This window comes from Pygocentrus nattereri, chromosome 20 (genome assembly GCF_015220715.1).
Source record: "Pygocentrus nattereri isolate fPygNat1 chromosome 20, fPygNat1.pri, whole genome shotgun sequence".
Taxonomy (NCBI): domain Eukaryota; kingdom Metazoa; phylum Chordata; class Actinopteri; order Characiformes; family Serrasalmidae; genus Pygocentrus; species Pygocentrus nattereri.
Window position 1 is genome coordinate 32058122 of NC_051230.1, and position 17727 is coordinate 32075848.

The 17727-nt window shown below is 43.4% G+C and overlaps 2 protein-coding genes across 5 annotated transcripts; both read left to right on the forward strand.

Annotated features, from left to right (window-relative positions):
* Positions 1-296: 296 nt before the first annotated feature.
* On the forward strand, positions 297-7473 carry LOC108434293. Of its 4 annotated transcripts, XM_017709318.2 has the most exons (11): positions 297-729; positions 1560-1869; positions 2618-2705; positions 2793-3079; positions 3191-3553; positions 3690-3880; positions 3973-4309; positions 4431-5055; positions 5220-5408; positions 5493-5953; positions 6046-7473. In XM_017709318.2, the coding sequence occupies exons 4-11, from the start codon at positions 2828-2830 to the stop codon at positions 6739-6741; spliced, it is 3114 nt and encodes a 1037-aa protein (XP_017564807.1). In that variant the 5' UTR covers positions 297-729; positions 1560-1869; positions 2618-2705; positions 2793-2827; the 3' UTR covers positions 6742-7473. The 4 variants fall into 4 exon arrangements, with proteins under 4 accessions (XP_017564807.1, XP_017564810.1, XP_017564808.1 ...); XM_017709321.2 differs by lacking the exon at positions 2793-3079 and having other exon boundaries at positions 298-729; XM_017709319.2 differs by lacking the exon at positions 297-729 and having other exon boundaries at positions 1103-1869.
* A 1267-nt stretch (positions 7474-8740) lies between these two features.
* On the forward strand, positions 8741-17355 carry LOC108434295 (class I histocompatibility antigen, F10 alpha chain-like). Its single transcript, XM_017709325.2, has 6 exons — positions 8741-8955; positions 10668-10928; positions 11952-12224; positions 13693-13986; positions 14096-14200; positions 15786-17355. Exons 1-6 carry the CDS (start codon positions 8859-8861, stop codon positions 15818-15820), a joined length of 1065 nt encoding a protein of 354 aa, XP_017564814.1. The 5' UTR covers positions 8741-8858; the 3' UTR covers positions 15821-17355.
* Positions 17356-17727: the final 372 nt, after the last annotated feature.

Below are 17727 nucleotides of genomic sequence, written 5' to 3' on the forward strand. Positions count from 1 at the left end.
ACTTGAGTTGTATCGGAATGGTTTAAAAGAGAAACTAATAATTAACATGTTACCACGATAAAGCAGTCTTTTCTGTTATGAAGCTGGTTGCTGGTCTTTGCTGTTGGCTTTGGCGCCCTCTGGCGTTGGCTTTTATATTGATATATATTGTGGCGAGCACGGGGTTTTCCTGGATTGGCCGCGTTGCGGCCCTCCAGCCAGAGTAGGAGGGGCTATGCAAATGTGGTTGCTGCCGTCTTCACCCTCTGGCAGAAGTGCAGCTGGCCTGATGGCCTGGGCACGGTTTTCTTCAGTTTGAGTAGTCTGGTTTCACTCTCCGTGCCGTTTAAATATAGTAAGCGAGCAGTAAACTAAATAAAGAGCACTGTTGGCAAAAAACATGCGTCGTGTCCACGGTCGTGCAAAGTCTACGGTGAGTGTAGACAGTCGCGCGTTCTGATTGGGAGTTTACGTTCAGAGTCTACGGTGAATGTAGACAGTCGCGCGTTCTGATTGAGAGTCTACGCTCAGAGTCTACGGTGACTCGAGTCTACGGTGACTCTGGACCAATCACCTTCAGGATCGCTACCACAGCGTGCAAGTCTAGACTAATCGCGCGCCGGATACTCGATCGTCACCGCTGTGTGCAAGGCTAGAGCAGTCTCGTGTCGGATAGTCGATCGCAGCCGCTGTGGGCATGTATAGCGTTTCTCTGTGACAGGAGTGACCCGTTGGTGATCGAGCATTGAGGTAAGAACCCATGTTAACTAGAAGAGCAGTTACTTTTCGGAGTTCAAGTCAAACACGATGTTTAGATTAAAGCGTTATTAGAAGAGTCTGCTACGCATACGAGGAATTTGGTTTTGTTTACAGGAGCTCACAGATCACAGTATCAGACAGACATTCACATGCAGGGAATACGATTAAATATAAAATAAAACAAAATAAAACCTGCATTGCTGCCATGACTCATTCAGGCAGGCAGGCAGGCACACACACACACAGTTATACCTGTAAACCTTACATTGTGCAAAGTGTGAGTCTAAAGTTAAAGTGCTGAGTGTGACAGTCAGATAAGTGGGGTAATAAGGCAGGTAAGTGGGGTAATATGGCAGGTAAGAAAGATGCTAAAATAAACACTGGTTTGAGCGGCAGATCCAGAGGATGGATTTGAACTTGAAACTATATGCCAGTATATGTAGAAGTGCAGTTGAAGCTGGAATATTGTTTTTGTGTAATATTGGAGAAAAGAATCTTCTGCATATAAAAGACAGTAGTTGACCCCAGCTCCACCTCCAGCAGCTCTCACATGCTGCTTAACCTCTAAATGCCTCATTATGAATCATTTAATGACGTCATGTATGATCATATATCAGTCAGAAGAACCAAACCAATACCATTTACTTTAATACTACATTTTACCTCTAAAACCTGCACACTTTTACTTAAGTAGGATTTTTGATGCAGGACTTTTACTTGTAATGGAGTAATCTGAATACTTACTTTTTAACACCAAACACTGCTGATGTTGATGATGTATAGTAAGCACAAGCTTACTGTATCCAAATGTTTTTATCTAGAACTGAGGATGACAACCCCAGTTATCCGCATTGTCAACCCAGAAGCCCCTGTGAAACGTCAACAGGCTGTACTGGTGTCGACTAAAGAGGCCCGGTACTATCGGGAGAAAAAAATGGTCTTCCCCAGACCTCCACCGGAGCTGCTGAACAAGGCCACTGCCCTGTCCCACGCAGAGAAACTCCTTCAAGCAGAGGGCATCCCTGCGCCATCACATCAGCTGTGCTTGGGAAAGCTGGTGCTGCTATTTGGCCAGTATGAGAATGCCCCATTCCACTGGCTTGTGGCAAACGACGTTGGCTACATGAAATAGTAAGCATATTATATTTTTAATGCTATTGTAGGCTATGCATTTAAAAACCATTTGATGTCATGCTTTAAAGAAATTACCTACATATGTTTGCATAAAACTACGGCTGTTATTAGTGTTTATTAAAAGCCCTTGCAAAGTATCATAATAAGTAAAGAAAATCACAGTGATATTAATGATGACAGTACTAAGTTGATGCATATGATTCCAGCATAATTGACAAGCACAGGTCAGAGGTAACAAACCCACATAGGAAGGCAGAGATACTGAACGAATGGGTGAAAGACTTCCTCACAGAATATGCAGAGAGCTTCCCACAAGTCTCCATTGTCCTTGAGGCCAACATTGACAGGAGTATCTACGGTCAGAAAGGGTTTGAGGATTACACCTTTCAAGAGATGTGGGAGCTCTACAGTCAGTACCCTACCCAAAAAGACAGGCCAGAGCAGTTCAGTGATGAGCAGAGGGAAAGAATACAGAAGGCGTACGGTTCTGTGAGGAGGTGGTTGCACACACCAGTGACGCACATCATAAGCGTGCAGATGAAGAGGTTCAGGAAGTATATTAATGACAAGGACAGAGTAAGTGTTATGAAACAGGAAGAGAGCAGAATAGCATTGTGCATTAATATAATAGCTTAATAAATGAAAATTGTCCAATAAGTGTTATTTTAATCATGTTGGCTGAATGTGTCAATAAAAAACTGGTTTGTCTTAAAATCTAGGGAGTTACAATGCATTTGTTTTCCAGCACCCGCAGACAAGCACCACCAAGTGTAATCCTACATCATGGCCAGGTGATGACACTGAACTGTTAGCTGCAAGCCAGTCTCTGGAAGGTAAGTAAGATACAGAGTTAATGGACGTAAACATGGTTCTAAAAAAAAATTTATAATACAAAACTAATTTGTTTGGTAAATTCTTAGACTCGCTTAAGGCCCAGTCCCATGGTTCTAGGCACATGGCCAAGATCAAGCCACCTGAGTTGACTGTCTGGCCAAAACAGCCTGAGAAGAAACCAGAGTCAGTTGTCCAGCCAAAAAAGCCTAGGCCTACTGTCTGCCTCCAGCAGCCCAAGTCCACTGTCCCTCTAGAACAGCCTGAGCCATCTGTCCAGCCCAAACAGAACGCATCCACTAGCCAGCACACAGAGGCCCCGTCCATGACCCAGGGCCATGATTATCCTGTGGAACCACTTTGCAGTGACAGCCCCGCAAGTGCTATTCACATTATGTACAGACAGCATAAATCAGAACAATTTGTTTTAGTATTATTTTGTACACAATAATAACCAAATCCCTTGTGTATGTTGTTTGTGGTGCAGGTGGAGCTAGAGGGCTGGGTACGTCTGTGGGAAGACTCCAGTGGCATCCCATCTGCCGACATTTCCTGGCTCAAAGAGGACACCGAAAGAGGGATGTTCACTCCAGTTCAAATCTACAGGGACAACACTGGTTTGTTCAAGAGGCGACGGGTGATGAAATCCGACCGCATGTGGTTTTACCCACCGGATCCTCCCGGCTACATCAGGGGGGGTGTGCCAACTCCTCAGCCATTTTTTCGGAGCCGAGTCATTGTGTGGCGCCCTGTTGGAGTGTGGAGGTACTCCCTGAAGTGTCTGCGAGGTGATGAATGTGTGGGTAGAGGACAGAATGTGCATCTCTACAAGTCTGGCTACCACACCCGGGTATTACTCATTTCTCCTGTGTTTGAGTTTAATTACGTTACAGTTGAATATTTTTTACTGTGTATGTCAATATGCAAAAATAGGAGTGCACAAAGTCATATGCTGCTAATGATTTTTATTATTATATGTACATCAGGTACGTCACATCTGTGATGTGTCCAGCTGGTACACAATGCTCACTGAGGTATTGTGCTGTGGACCCTGTACAAAGATGGCTAGGAGTGGAGAAGGTGGAACAATAGGTCGGTGGCTTGCGTGGGATCCTGCTATTTTATCACAGCTTAGTGAGGCTCATGAAGCGATGTTCCCTGCCATCCTCACCAGGAGGTGAGTATACCAAAAGTAACATGTACAATAAACTGACTTTAAAGTAGTCGCTCAAATCAACCTCAACATACTGATTGTGACTCCACTTACAGGCGTGGTGTGGATAGGAACATTGTGCGCCTTCTGAGGGACCGGACCGAAGGCAACACTATGGTCAAGGTGTGGCGGCAGATACAGGAGAATCATGTTGAGGAGTACCTTCAACGTAAGGACCTGTACACCACACTCATCATGACTGTTTTAAAACCCGGAGGGATCGTCTCTGCGTTAGGGCACACTTTTCAGGCTCCACCTCCTCCAAGAGAGCTTCCCTCTGCACGGCTCCTACGACATGCCTTCCTGCTGGCAGAGGCCAACAATGTCCAGGATTACAGGAGCCAGATCCTCTCCACTTTTGGCACTGTGCTCAAAATGGATTCCACAAAAAAAGTTTGTATATTAAAACGTATTGCCATGCTGTATGACACTAAAAACAGTTGCAAAATGATTTTTTAAAAATCAATTATAGAGTCTAACAGTGGCTATCACATTATGCAAAAATATTTTTTAGGTGGTGAAGAAGCTGTCTGGGGAGGGTGCAGGCTCAGCTGAGTGGTTCACCAGCATTGGAAACGAGCACTCCCAAATAGTTTCCTTTGTGCTGACCTGTGAAGAGTCTGCTGAGAAGCTGCAGCCGATGTGCCATGGAGTGATGAACAGGTTTCGGCTGGCCAATCAGCCTGTCCCCAAGATCTTGTATGTGGACAGTGGGTGTTGCCGTGCACAGGGCCGAACAGCTGTGGAGACTTTGTTCCAGCCTTGGGTGGATAATGGGATGGTTGTGCGTCTGGACATCTTTCACTGGATCCACCGGTTTGATGCAGCCATCCGCACAGAATCTCACTCCAAGTATGCCATGTTCAAGTCTGCGCTGGCTGGGGCAGTGCTGGCGTACAACCGCACAGACTTGGAGCTCCTCATCAAGGCTGTCAGAGCTAAGGACCTGCCAGCGCTGAAGTGTGTGTCAGATGAGGATGTTGTACGCCGCTATATTTCCAGGGAGCAGCTGAAACACCATGTTCGGAGGGTTACGCTCGGGGCTCAGGAAACATTCCGGCTCGTCCACCTGGCCATTGAGGAGCTGAAAGGTCCCGCTGGACTGGATGAGAATGGAGTGAGCCTCTTCAAAACACCTGGTAAAAAAAAGATCTCATACAAAAAAATTTTATTACCGCATTAACACAGAGTGCAGCATGTAAAGTGAACCTAACACACTGTGTGTGTGTGTGTGTGTGTGTGTGTGTGTGTGTGTGTGTGTGTGTGTGTGTGCCCACACATACATATGTATGTGTATTTACAGAGGCCATTGATGAGATGTGGGCAGCCCAGCAGCGACACCTGGAGTGCATTCAGGATCCACCAGATATGAACATGTATAGGGTGGCACGTAGCACAACCATCAACAACGTGGACGTGCCCTACTATAAATGTTTGCGTGGAAACAACAGCCTGGAAGGATTCCACAAAACTCTACCGAACATGATTCCAGGTACATAAGTGTAATCTGTAAACTAGTAACAGATTCGACACTTGACCCTGTCTTTATTCTAATACCTTTTATTGTGATGTTCAGGTCCCCACTGTGCAGCACGGCCATATCAGGTTTATCTGATAAGTGGCATTGCACGGTGGAACTCAGACCGGACCTCGGATGCTGTGTTTGGTGGCAGAGGACGGCACCACAGGATTTATTGTGCGCCACTGATTGACCGACTCAACACCCGCTGTCGGCAGCTGTTCGGGGAGTCTGTGGAGGAGAACTTCCAGGCCCCTGCTGATGTTCCGTCCAACGAGCTGCTTGGGTTAGAGTACCTGTTCAGCCAGAGCACAGGCGAATCCTTCTCTCTCCAGGACATTGTCAATGATGGACCCAGTCCAGAGGAGGAAGTGGTTCACCCTGAGCAGCCCGATACAGGTGAAGCTGACGAGGCATACCACAGCGACGTGGAGGCACATGGTGATGCACTGGATGCCGACTTGCCTCACATCACGCTCACTAGTGACGAAACCTCCACTGTTCACGCTCCGGCCTTTGTGAGTAGCTGTGTGTCTTGCTAAAATTTTACACAGCGCAATGACGTGTGTGTATTTGTACTTACCACATCCGTATGCAATTTTTTTAACAGGAGGATGCCTGCAGTCCAAACCCTCTTCCTGGCTTTCAAAAGCTGGAAATGTTCTGCTCTTTGCTGGTGGAGATTGGCCTGACAGAGGACAAGCTGTCACTTACCACTGAGCAGAGGAACAGGGCCCTTGAAGCCTGGAATGCAGTGGAAGAGCATGACAAGCAGCCACAGCGTTTCAACCAGTTGTACAGAACACACTGGGGCAATACCCTCTATTGCCGCACGAAAAGGGATGATCTTGTCGATGCTGCTGTGATACAGAGGGTGAAGATGGCCAAGCGCTACGCACCAGCACAACAGGACATCAGTGCTCAGAACAACAGGCTGATGTACACGCTGGTGAAACTGTTGTGGTTGCGCTCACCTCAAGGGTCTCGCACCAGCCCCGAAAAGAGCACCATCCTGAAGGCGTATGAGCGAATCCAGCATCGGATATTGGTGGAGGATCCAGTCCTGTGCAGGGCAGGCATTCCTCTACCAAAAATAAACATCAAGACTGTGCGGGACTTCATCCGTCGCCAAGAGAGGCTCCTCAACCTGCATGCCACAAAACAGCCAGCCACAATCACAAAGACCACCTCCATCTCATATGCTGATCTACCTCCAGCACCACACCAGCCAGCAGTCCTCCCTCCACCACATTACCCCATGATGGAATATCTGCCCACCCCAGCAGGGCAGGGACAAAGGTGTTAAAGGGAAGAACAGACATAACCATGACACTCTCTCAGCCTCGGCCACCACTGCCACCTGTGCGCCTGCCACTGCCAGTGAGAAAAAATCCCACCACCTCTACCATCACCAGATCTGTGGCTACATCTGCATCTACAGCAACCACCGCAAGTGCTGGCCCTTCCACATGGCCCATAACGCCTGTTGGTCAGGAGACGCCTGCGATTGCTGGCCCCTCTACACGTCCCTTAATGCCTGCCATTCAGGCAACCTGTGGGATTGCTGGTCCAAATATATCAGTCCTTGCAAATGTGCCTATAATGCCTGCTACTCAGCCCATTAGCACATCGCACAGCACTGGAGGTCCTTTATTCTGGGCGAGAGCTACTCAATACAAGCGCAAGCGAAAGGAACACCTCTCAGAGGTAGGAGCCCAATTGTCACGGGTGCAAAATCTCCCTGTCTGTAGAATCTGTGACCAACCAACCCAGGGACATAAAAAATACAAAAAAAAGAGTTTCTGCCATGTAAAAATGATGTCGTCATCAAAAGGTCTGGACAACATAGTCTATGACAGCTATGAACACTTCACCTCTGTTGTTGACATATTGAAGAAATAAGTTGTAAATATGCTGTACACTAACAGTTTCTGCCAGTTGTTCCAAAGAAGCACCTGTGTCTAGCTCATTTATTTATTTATTTATTTATTTATTGTCTTTTTTTGCCCCATTTTCCATGTCTATTGCCATTAAGATACTTCCTTAACTATGTCAATTCTTTTAATTTGTAATTGTGTTTTTAAAATATTTTCAGTGTTTTGTTTTAGAAATAAAGATATCAGGAACAGTAAAACCAAGCATGTGCATTCTTTTTAGATCACTTTGGGACATTTACAGTGCTTTTATTACAACTTAAATATAGTGTTCTTACTTAATTTGAGCGAAACCTTTTTCTTTAACTTTACTTTTAATGTTAACACACAATTAAATTCAGATTCAGAATCTTTATTTACTCAGTGCAAGAAAAATTTTTGGTTGCAACAAAACTTAATTTTTCATTAAAGTTCATTAAAAAGTGCAATTGTGCATACAGCACATGTGACATACAGATGATATAATGGATGTGCAGTGCAACTTAGGTAAGGTTATATTTCACTGAATCCTACACAAACACATGTATATTTAAACACTGGCCAGTCATGACTGTCACACAGATAACATGTGAATATACCATATCTAATGAAACACATAATACACATATAATATGGGATATAAGATGTTGGAATATCTAATACAAATATGCTCAGTATAAACAAGACAATACTTTCCTGATCCCTGGGGAAATTACATTGCCATGAAAACAATCGTACTACAGTGAATATCAACAGTCAACCGAGTAAATAACAGAATACAGTTACTTGAAGTCACTGTTACATTAACACAGAAGAGCAGCAACGATTCTTCACTTTTCACTTTGAAGAACGGATAAACCTACAGAAATAAACAAAAACACAAGACATCCCGTCAGGCTGTGTTCTTTCACCCAATCAGAGCACGGATAAGTGACAGCATATCGTCATTGCATCACATGGAAACGCCTCCCGGCTAACGTAGAAAATCACCCTATCACGGGTCGCGCGCTTTACACTACTTTTCGGCACACCCCCGTCTCAGGGCTGTGCGGGCCGGGTTGTCATGTTGACGCCAATACACCCTTCACTGAAAGAGCAAGGGGAAAACTTCATTAAACGTGTGAAAAGAGCTGAATAACGTGTCTGTAATGGTGTCTAGAAGTAGAGGTGTTTGTAAAGCAGTGCTCTGTACTTCTACACCGTGATTAAACCAGCATGCTCTTCGTTTTCATCAGTTCAGTGAAGCGGCTCTCCGCTGTCTTATTCTCACCACCCCGCTCCTGTAGAACCTGCACATCCATATCCAAGTGTTGGAGCAAATTTCCCACTTCTCTGTATATATGAACATATATTCGGGAGATTATGTATAAAATATTGTCAGTATATTTTTAGTACAGTCAAAACATTACAGCTGGAATTTCTGGCAACCCATTTCCTGACAGAAGAAGTGAAAGTAGAAGATATGAAGGACTTCTCAGTCATTTTCTATGTGTAATGTTTCTCTATAAAAATGTTACATGTACAAAATGACCGTCGTTGCTGGGTAATGGATGATCAACACGATGTGCAGAAGTGGCTCCTTCTACTGCTGCTCAGCGCACAGGCGGGTAAGTCCAGTGGAGCTGCTGGTCTGTAGTGTTTTGCTGGTTTATGCCTGTAAACCTCTCCATCTCTCAAACTTGGTAAAAAGGCCCAGATGCTCGTCCTGTTGGCATTCCGGACTGACCGGGCGGTGTAAAAATCTCCCAGTCTGTAAAATGCGGTTTCTGTTGTGGGGCCGTTGATTTGTAGGACTGAGTTGGCGGTAAAACTGCGGAGTCTGGTTGGTTATTTGAGTTGCTGTTGACTTTCTATCACCTGGAAGCTGCGTTAAGCTTTTAAAGTAGCAGCTAAAGACGGTGCACTGCTGTGTGTTATTCTGTTACTGTAGCGTTTCAAAAACAAGTCAAAGTTTTCTGGAATCAGTTAAAGAGAAAACACGCGGTCGGCGGCTGTTACTTCCTTTAGTCGCCCCTTTTTAGCGTCATGACGCCCGCCATGTTGGGAAGGTCAAGGCCGGCTTGTGAACAGATTTACTTGTATTGAGCGGCGGTGAGTCTCAGGATTAAATCAGCCACAACTTCCTTATTACTCACCCGATTTTCACCACATCTGTTTAGTTCTAATCCTCAGACAGAGTTTAGTCTAGACCTGCTCTCAGTAGCTGGCCTGGGTTTGGGTTTCCCTGTTCCACCTTACACGTTGCTGCAGGCGTTTTCTGATGCCTGAAGCTGCACCATTTAAGGTGAAAGGGGAAAATAATAATCTAATTTTAGGCCCTGACGGTAATCTATTATAATAAATAACTACTAGGATCCCCTGAATAGACTATCAAATGGAATAAGCTTCATTTAAAACCAGAGGATAAACAATCACATCAACAGGTTCTCTGGGCCTCACCAACCACACGGCCATCTCAGAATCAGAATCAAGCTTTATGGGCCAGGTTTGCTTACCCATACAAGGAATTTGTGTCAGACAGACATTTATATGTAGTAAATAAAACATATGCATTCCTACCATCACTCACTCAGACACAGGCACACCGTCATACCTGCAAACCTTACAGTGTGCAAAGTGTGGGTCTGAAGTTAAAGCGCTGAGGGCAGCAGCAGGTATAGTGGTGGAGAAAGGGGTCAGTCAGTCTACACACAAACATCACACAGACACGAGTGTGGATCACTGCGTCCCCTCCGTTCTATAATCCCATCCCACTTTTTAAATGGTCGCTGCTTTCACACAGGCGTCCCAGACGCCGCACGCTGTTTAGAGGATAGACCCGGGGCAGATTTGCATGCCTCATGCAGCGAAATACACTAAATAAGCCATGAAAATCAACACACTAAAAAATCATGACGAAATACACGTGCTGCAGACAGATTTCCTGGCTGGTCTACCTTTAAACTTTTTCAGAGTGTTTCCTTCTTTCCACCCAGTGAGTGCCGACAGAGGCTCTAGCCCCCCCCCGTGACCCAGGTGGACAGGGTGTTGTGGCTTAGTTGGCGAGTGAGGGTTTTACATCTGTAATTAACACAAATTCTTTTAATGCATGTTATTATATTATTTACTGTGATAAACTGAGGGAGGATAACTCCCCTGTTTTTCCTAGGAGGGGAGTCAGGACCCCCACGTCCTTCCCCTAATCTCCTCCTATGGTTCTTTTCCTTCAGAGTGTAAACCCAGACAGATGATCTCATCACTGCCCATGCCTTTATATGATAATCATCCAGGCCCTAACACTGGTGACCATTCACAATGTGGACTGTTTGTGTCTCAACAGCGTCCCACTCCCTCCAATACATCATCACTGAAACCACTCCAGGAACAGATCTCCCAGAGTACACTGTGGTTGGTCTGGTGGATGGAGAGCAGTTTGTATACTATGACAGCAACATCAGGAAGATGATTCCAAAGACGGAGTGGATGCAGAAGAATATGGCTGAAAAGTACTGGACCAGTGAGACACACAAGCAGGATCAAGTTCAAGTGATCTTCAGGGCTAATCTGGCTATTTTAATGAAGAGGTTTAATCAGACAGACGGTGAGTTGAGTCCTTCAGTTAAACATCACACCAGTAAAGATAAACCTAATGAAGTGACTGATTCAGGTGACCAGGTTGGTGGTCAGTGTATCATTAAAATGTCCAATGTTTTTCTCTAAGAAATATAAAGAGGTGGGAAGTTCCAGTTTCGTGTATTTTGGCTATGAAAGCTGCTGTACTGTAATGAACCATGATGAAGGCTGACTGATAAAACTGGGAACTATGTAACTTTGTACATTGTGTGAGGAAATCATACAGTAGCTTAGTATAATGAGCGAAGCCATGGTGACCTGTGACCTGTGGCTGAAGCCCAAAAGCCAGTCCCTCAACACACGTCTGGGTGGCTCCAGTTCTGGAGAGATGGAGACGGCTGCTATCAACACATGCCATATATACCGTAATACATGGATGGATCAAAAAGCACCGCAGATGAAATAAATGATGTGCTATTCGTAGATTGTGTGGTTGCTACATTCAAGTAGACTGTATGTCTATACAAATCAGACATATAACAGATATATACCTCTTATAGAGGCAGTCGGATTCAGGTCCCATAACCCCACCTCTGCTTTTTAACCTGCTTATGACTTTAAGACACGTTTGGGGTGGTAGACAAGCGAGTAGTAGAAGTGGTCAGTAGATGGCAGCAGCAGCAGCCGCCCCCCTCTGTTGGCCAAAATAAGCACAACGCAAAACGTCTGCCTGTTTGCTCTGCTGCAGGTCTTTCTTAGGACTTTTTTTTATTAGGAAAGGTTTTACCTTGCAGTTTAAAACAGGGACATTCCCGGGGACAGGTCCAGCCAGGGACAGGTTCTGGAGGAATGATTTATTCCAAGTCATTTTGGACCATTTCTGTCGGTCTATTTATCATGAGATTGTGACAAAACGCAAGAACAGTTGTCAAAAATGAAAAACGAGGAATTGAGACAATGTTTTGTCCCGATTGTGACCACATGCTATTTGAATGTAAGGACTTCCACCAGGCGGTCTGTATGATATGGTCATGTTTCTGTGTCTCTGCAGGGGTTCACACGTTACAGAGGAGGTCTGGCTGTGAGCTGTGTGGAAACGGCACCGTTACTGGATACTTTCAGTTTGGTTACGATGGAGAAGACTGGATGAGTCTGGATATGAGCACATTAACCTGGACTGCAGCACATCAGAAAGCTCTTAGTACCAAACTCAAGTGGGAGGCTGCTGGAGATCCAAATAACAGGAAGCACTATCTGGACTACGACTGCGTCGACTATTTACGGAAGTATGTGGAGTACGGCAGATCCACTCTGGAGAGGAAAGGTACAGTACTGCTACTGTAACCTCTGCTACTTGAAGACCCAGCCCAGTTTTAATAGCTATAAATTTCATATATTTCCTAAACATGCGATGCATATTCCTTAGAAGCTAACACAGTGTCAGAGTGCAGCTTCAGTGTATTAGGACACTGCATTCGCTCTGTCGGACTTAAAAACGTCCAGAGAAAAGATGCAAAAAGTTGAGATTTACCTGAAACACCAACTCTACGTCTTCTCAGCGGCTATTTAGGGTCAGATTCTACCCTCATGTTAGCTAGCCATACCTCCATAAGCTGGTCATCAAGGCATTTATGAATAAGTTAGCCTGCATGGTATCCTGCAACTAGGCCTGTCACGGTCGTTACCTTTTAGCTAATGATTAATTGCCCTATAAGTAGTTGTGATTAACAATTTGTTTTATTTTGTTAAATGTTTGTAACTATTAAAGTTCAAATCTAAAGTAGACAGATTGGCTGATTAGATATCTGGCTTTCTGGCTGTCACCTGGCTACAGATCCAGAGCTAAACTAAGATTACTCACCGCTGCCCCCTAAAGGTGTCTTACCATAAGTTTATTTAGTTGTTTTGCTTAGACCACTAATAGTTTTGATAACCTCTCTGAATGAATGGTTGTGTAGTGTAGTGGGTAACACCTTTACCTTCTACACTGGCGTTCAGTCCCTTACCTGGGCAAGCACCCTACACTGTACCAATAAGAGTCCCTGGGCAAGCCTCCTAAGACGCACCCCTCCCATGCGTTTTCTCCCTTTTTTCGATGTATTTAGTTCAATATGACAGAAGAAAATGCACCATCCTGTTTGAGACATAAACAAACAATTGCGAAAGTTTATAATTAATTTCAATAAAGCACTTATGCAATAACCGTGACGGGCAACAAAACTGATCTGTCAACAAACCTAGTATGTGCAGTCAGTACAACTGTAGTTTGTGGCTTTTTGTTAGCTGAAAGTGTGGCTGCTGGACACTTGCTGGTTATGTTTCTTTTGCCATATAGACCTAAAAGAGCCATGATGGCAGTTAAAGAATAAATAAAAAGCTGTATTCTCATCCACATCACATGCAATAACATTAAGTGTCAGGAAAGCCAAACCTTTCAAAACCTGAGCTGTACTGATCCCAGGGTTTAAATGAGTTTTGCTTTTGCTCTGAGTGACCTCACACCCTCTCACCTCCTAAAACTGGGCATTCGAAAATGAGCGCAGTCTTCTACTAGCTGTGTGAAGTGGAGGTGTGTGTGGGAGGGTGGGCTGACTTCAGAGTTCATGAATTTGCACTATAAGTCTGTGATCCGCTGTAATGAGTTAGTGTAATGTACGACATCCAGGAGTACATCAAATAATGTGCAGTTCCTCAACACTGTTTAGGGGGCAGTACAACAGTATGTTAAAATCTATGGTTGTTACAGGGACTCATCAGTGCATAATGAATGTTCTCCCTCTCTCTCTCCCCAGTTCCTCCTGAGGGGTGTCTGTTCCAGAAGGACTCTTCTTCTCCAGTGGTGTGTCATGCTACAGGTTTCTTCCCCAAAGCAGTGAACATCTCCTGGCAGAAGAATGGAGGGGATCTGCATGAGGACGTGGAGCTCAGAGAGACGCTACCCAACCAGGATGGAACCTTCCAGAAGAGGAGCGTTCTGACCGTCTCACCTGAGGAGCTGGACAGACACAACTACACCTGCATCATTCAGCACAGCAGCCTGGAGGAGCAGGTGGTGCTGCAGGTGTCTGAACGCAGAGTCCTGTCAGGTAGGAGATCTGCTTCCTCAAGGTAAAAATGTCATCAATAAGTTATTGCTAATCATTGTATTCATGAGGCTTATAAAGGTCTACAAGATGTAACGTTCTTGTGTTTCAGATAAAGGATCAAGTATCGTCGTCATCATCTTTAGCACAGTGGTGGCTGGTCTTCTTCTCATCATTGTCTGTGTTGGACTTTTCATCTGGAAGCGGAAGAAGTCTGGTAAGAAAGGAAGGAGGCAAATGACCAGTTTGTAAAAAGAATTGAAAAAATGAAAAAAAAGACATTTTGGATTCTTGTAGACTTTATAACATATTACATAATTTTTAAATAGCTAAACGAACACATTTGAAAGCAGGTGAGTTGTTTAGTCCTACAACTCTGAGACATTTTAAAATGATCTCACTTTCAACCCCAATTCCAATGAAGTTGGGTTGTTGTGTAAAACATGAATAACATAAATAAAAACAGAATATGATGATTAGCAAATCCTTTTCAACCGATATTCAACTGAACACACTACAAAGACGAGATATTTAATGTTCAAACGGATAAACTTTATTGTTTTTTTCAAATATTCGCTCATTTTGAATTTGATGCCTGCAACACGTTCCAAAGAAGTCGGGACAGGGGCGTGTTTACCACTGTGTTACATCACCTTTCCTTTTAACAACACTTAATAAGCGTTTGCGGACTGAGGACACTGATTGTTGAAGCTTTTGTGGACGAAACCAGTCCTGCGTGTTCGTTGATGCAAAATAAATGAGACGAGTAGATCAGACTGAATTGAAACAAACGGTTTTATTACAGAATTCTGGAGAGGTTACAAACAGAGAACATGCATCATGTATCTCCCAAGTAAGCTCTGACCCCTTCTCATCTGACTCCCTTTTTATAGTCGCATGACCGCTCCTTCCTTACCCCAGCCTCCAATGTGTGCGTTAGGCCATCTCACTAATCCACATCATAAAAGTTTAAGGGTGCGCTCGAGACGTGAGTGCATCTGCAAGGTCAGCTTAAGGTATTTCCTGTGTTTACCAACTCCCCCCATTTTCCAGACAATGGCTCTGCTTATCTGACCAGATGAACCACATGTGTGGTGTGCTAATCCCAGGGTCTACTACTATTAGCTTCGAGGTATTTCCTGTTATCTGACGTCCTTGTGTATTCCACCATTAGTCAGCACACAGCCTTATGTGCTGACTCTTAGCTCTTAGAATTGTACAATATGACCATTAAGCTTTCAATGCAAGACATAATACATCTTAAAAAGTAATATGAACAATACTAAGGCTAATAATTCCACACTTTGTAGGTGGAATTCTTTCCCATTCTTGCTTGATTCTTGCTGTGGAATGTTCCAAACAGGTGTTTTAGCATTCCTCAACTTTCCCAGTCTTTTGTTGCCCCTGTCCCAACTTCTTATTTATGTTTTACACAACGTTCCAACTTCACTGGAATTGGGGTTGTATCATTAATGGACAGTGGGTTACAATAAACTGTAATCAGTTGTTTTTATAATAACTCATATCCTTCATGTGTCTTTCAGGCTTCAGAGCCGTATTTTGTTATTATTATTTTATTTTAATTTTATAATAAAGTTATAACACTAACCATACAAATATTACATTATTACTTGACACATCGTATTGGATTGTGGGGCAGGTTGTACCTTATTGGGTTTTTGAACTAGTTAAGTGCTAAATTGCTAAATTTGTATGACATTTCTGGGCATTATTACACTGTTGGGTTATGCATCTCTTTATCATGTGTATTTGAGTGTTTAATTGTCTTACTTGTTTTACAGCTTCTGAGGAAGCCTCACCATCCATCAGCTCCTAAAGACCAAAGGTCTTCAGGTTTATTACAGAGAGTCTTTCTTACACAATATGAGGTTTTTGCAGTGTTGCAGATCAAGTGCTTTCAATGTGTGTTACAACTCAGTTGAGTGTCTTCATGGTCAGGATATTATTTCTTTATTGTGGATTCACCAAATGGCTCAAATTCAAGTAGGAGTGGGCAATATGAACTTATTCATATCACAGTATTTTCCATTATTCACACAGTAACAATCTGATAGTTACAATACAGAAAAAAAGGTGAAAACATTAATAATAGCATCAGTAAATGAATGGCAGAAAAACTGCAAATCTGGCAACCCTGAGTCACAGGATTAATCTGTTTTGTCTAATTGAGCGAAACAAAGGAGTTAAAATGGAAACACTTGGAAAGTAACACCACATCTGGACAAATGTTCGCCGTGTGCACACCCGTATTACAGGGATCGGTATAGTGTAGTGGGTAACACCTCTGCCTTCTACACTGTAGACTGGGGGTCAGTCCACCACCAGGGCAGCAACCTACACTATACCAATAAGAGTCCTTGGGCAAGACTCCTAACACTACCTTTGCCTACCTGTGTGAAATGATCACGTCAGCCAAATGCTGTAAATGTAAATTACAGCATCCATAGAGCAGCAAAATTCATATAATGAGAAAACGCCATACCGGTTCACTTTTCCCTGGTATACCACCCACTCGTAACTTTAAGCAGTGCCATTAGAGAACCTGCAGGGCCTAAACATGTTCTTCAGTGTCAGATTACGGATTAGTACCAGGTCAGACCAGCCCTCAGACTCCCTCTCCTTGGGCAAGACTCCTAACACTACCTTGTGTAAAATGGTCAAATGGTAAAATATTTCAGTCCATTAATCTATAGTTATAGTTAAATTCCACGTTTTGTTAGTTTTCTGAAACATATATAAATAAGGGAACATCCTCTACAGAGACACACTTCTGCACATTTTAATACACAATTACTGTTTACTTACTGAATTTAATATCAGGAAAAATAAAACAACATGTAGCCAAAGCAAAAGTAATGACATTATAATTTTTCAAACATTGAATTAAATAGTGCATTAAAACGTGTAGAGGCGTGTTCTCTGTAGAGGATGTTACTTTCACTTAGAAACAACAATGCAGTTTTACATACAGTTGTATTGATGTTAAAGAGAGAATTTGATACTTTATATTTGGGTTTATCTGCGTTTTGAGCCACACATTTGTTTTGTGACTTGTTTTGCAAGCAAAATTGGTGTTAAATGTGCAATATATTCAACAGAATGGAATAATGCAATAAATATTTTATTGTAATGCATAAAATCAATTGTACAGAAGTTGTAAATAATACTTTTGTAATATTTATTAACAGTACGTATTTAGTTATATAGTGCCCTGCTGTGTAAGCCATGTCTGTTTTTTTTAATGGGTCTTTATTTGTACTGTTCACATTAGCAATGCTTTATGTTTGTGATTAAATGTTATATTTGTCTCCTGACTTTAAGGCTCATTTTTTTCTTGGTGTATCTTCATCATTGAGGATTTGAACAGATGCTTTTATTTTAACTTTGGCCTTTTAGCTGAGCTGTGGGGGTCTACCCAGCTCTCTCTTTATGATCTCCACAGCTGGACACAGTATACTTTCTCCCTGACTGTGCCTGAGCGATGACTGCAGATGTAGATCTGAGCCATCCACTCACTCTGAAGCTCACTGGGACTGAATGAGTTTCTGATTGGGTTCATGGTTTTAAATGTTTGGACGTGTTTGGTTACTAAAGTCTAAAGGACCAGCTGCTGAGCTGAAGCTCCTGAAGGCCTGTCCTGTTTGAGACACTGAGAACTGGGTGCCACAGTCAAAACTCCAGCTTAACCTGAACTAACTATAGTGATAGAAATGACAAGCTGCA

Bases quoted from the DNA above. Each gene is read 5' to 3' on its own strand.
- LOC108434295 (XM_017709325.2), top strand. From the start codon at position 8,859: ATGTTACATGTACAAAATGACCGTCGTTGCTGGGTAATGGATGATCAA. The intron at 13,987-14,095 runs GTAGGAGATCTG...CTTGTGTTTCAG, and splicing joins TGAACGCAGAGTCCTGTCAG to ATAAAGGATCAAGTATCGTC. The intron at 14,201-15,785 runs GTAAGAAAGGAA...CTTGTTTTACAG, and splicing joins CTGGAAGCGGAAGAAGTCTG to CTTCTGAGGAAGCCTCACCA.
- LOC108434293 (XM_017709318.2), top strand. From the start codon at position 2,828: ATGGCCAAGATCAAGCCACCTGAGTTGACTGTCTGGCCAAAACAGCCT. The intron at 3,881-3,972 runs GTGAGTATACCA...CTCCACTTACAG, and splicing joins CCTGCCATCCTCACCAGGAG to GCGTGGTGTGGATAGGAACA. The intron at 4,310-4,430 runs GTTTGTATATTA...AATATTTTTTAG, and splicing joins AAATGGATTCCACAAAAAAA to GTGGTGAAGAAGCTGTCTGG.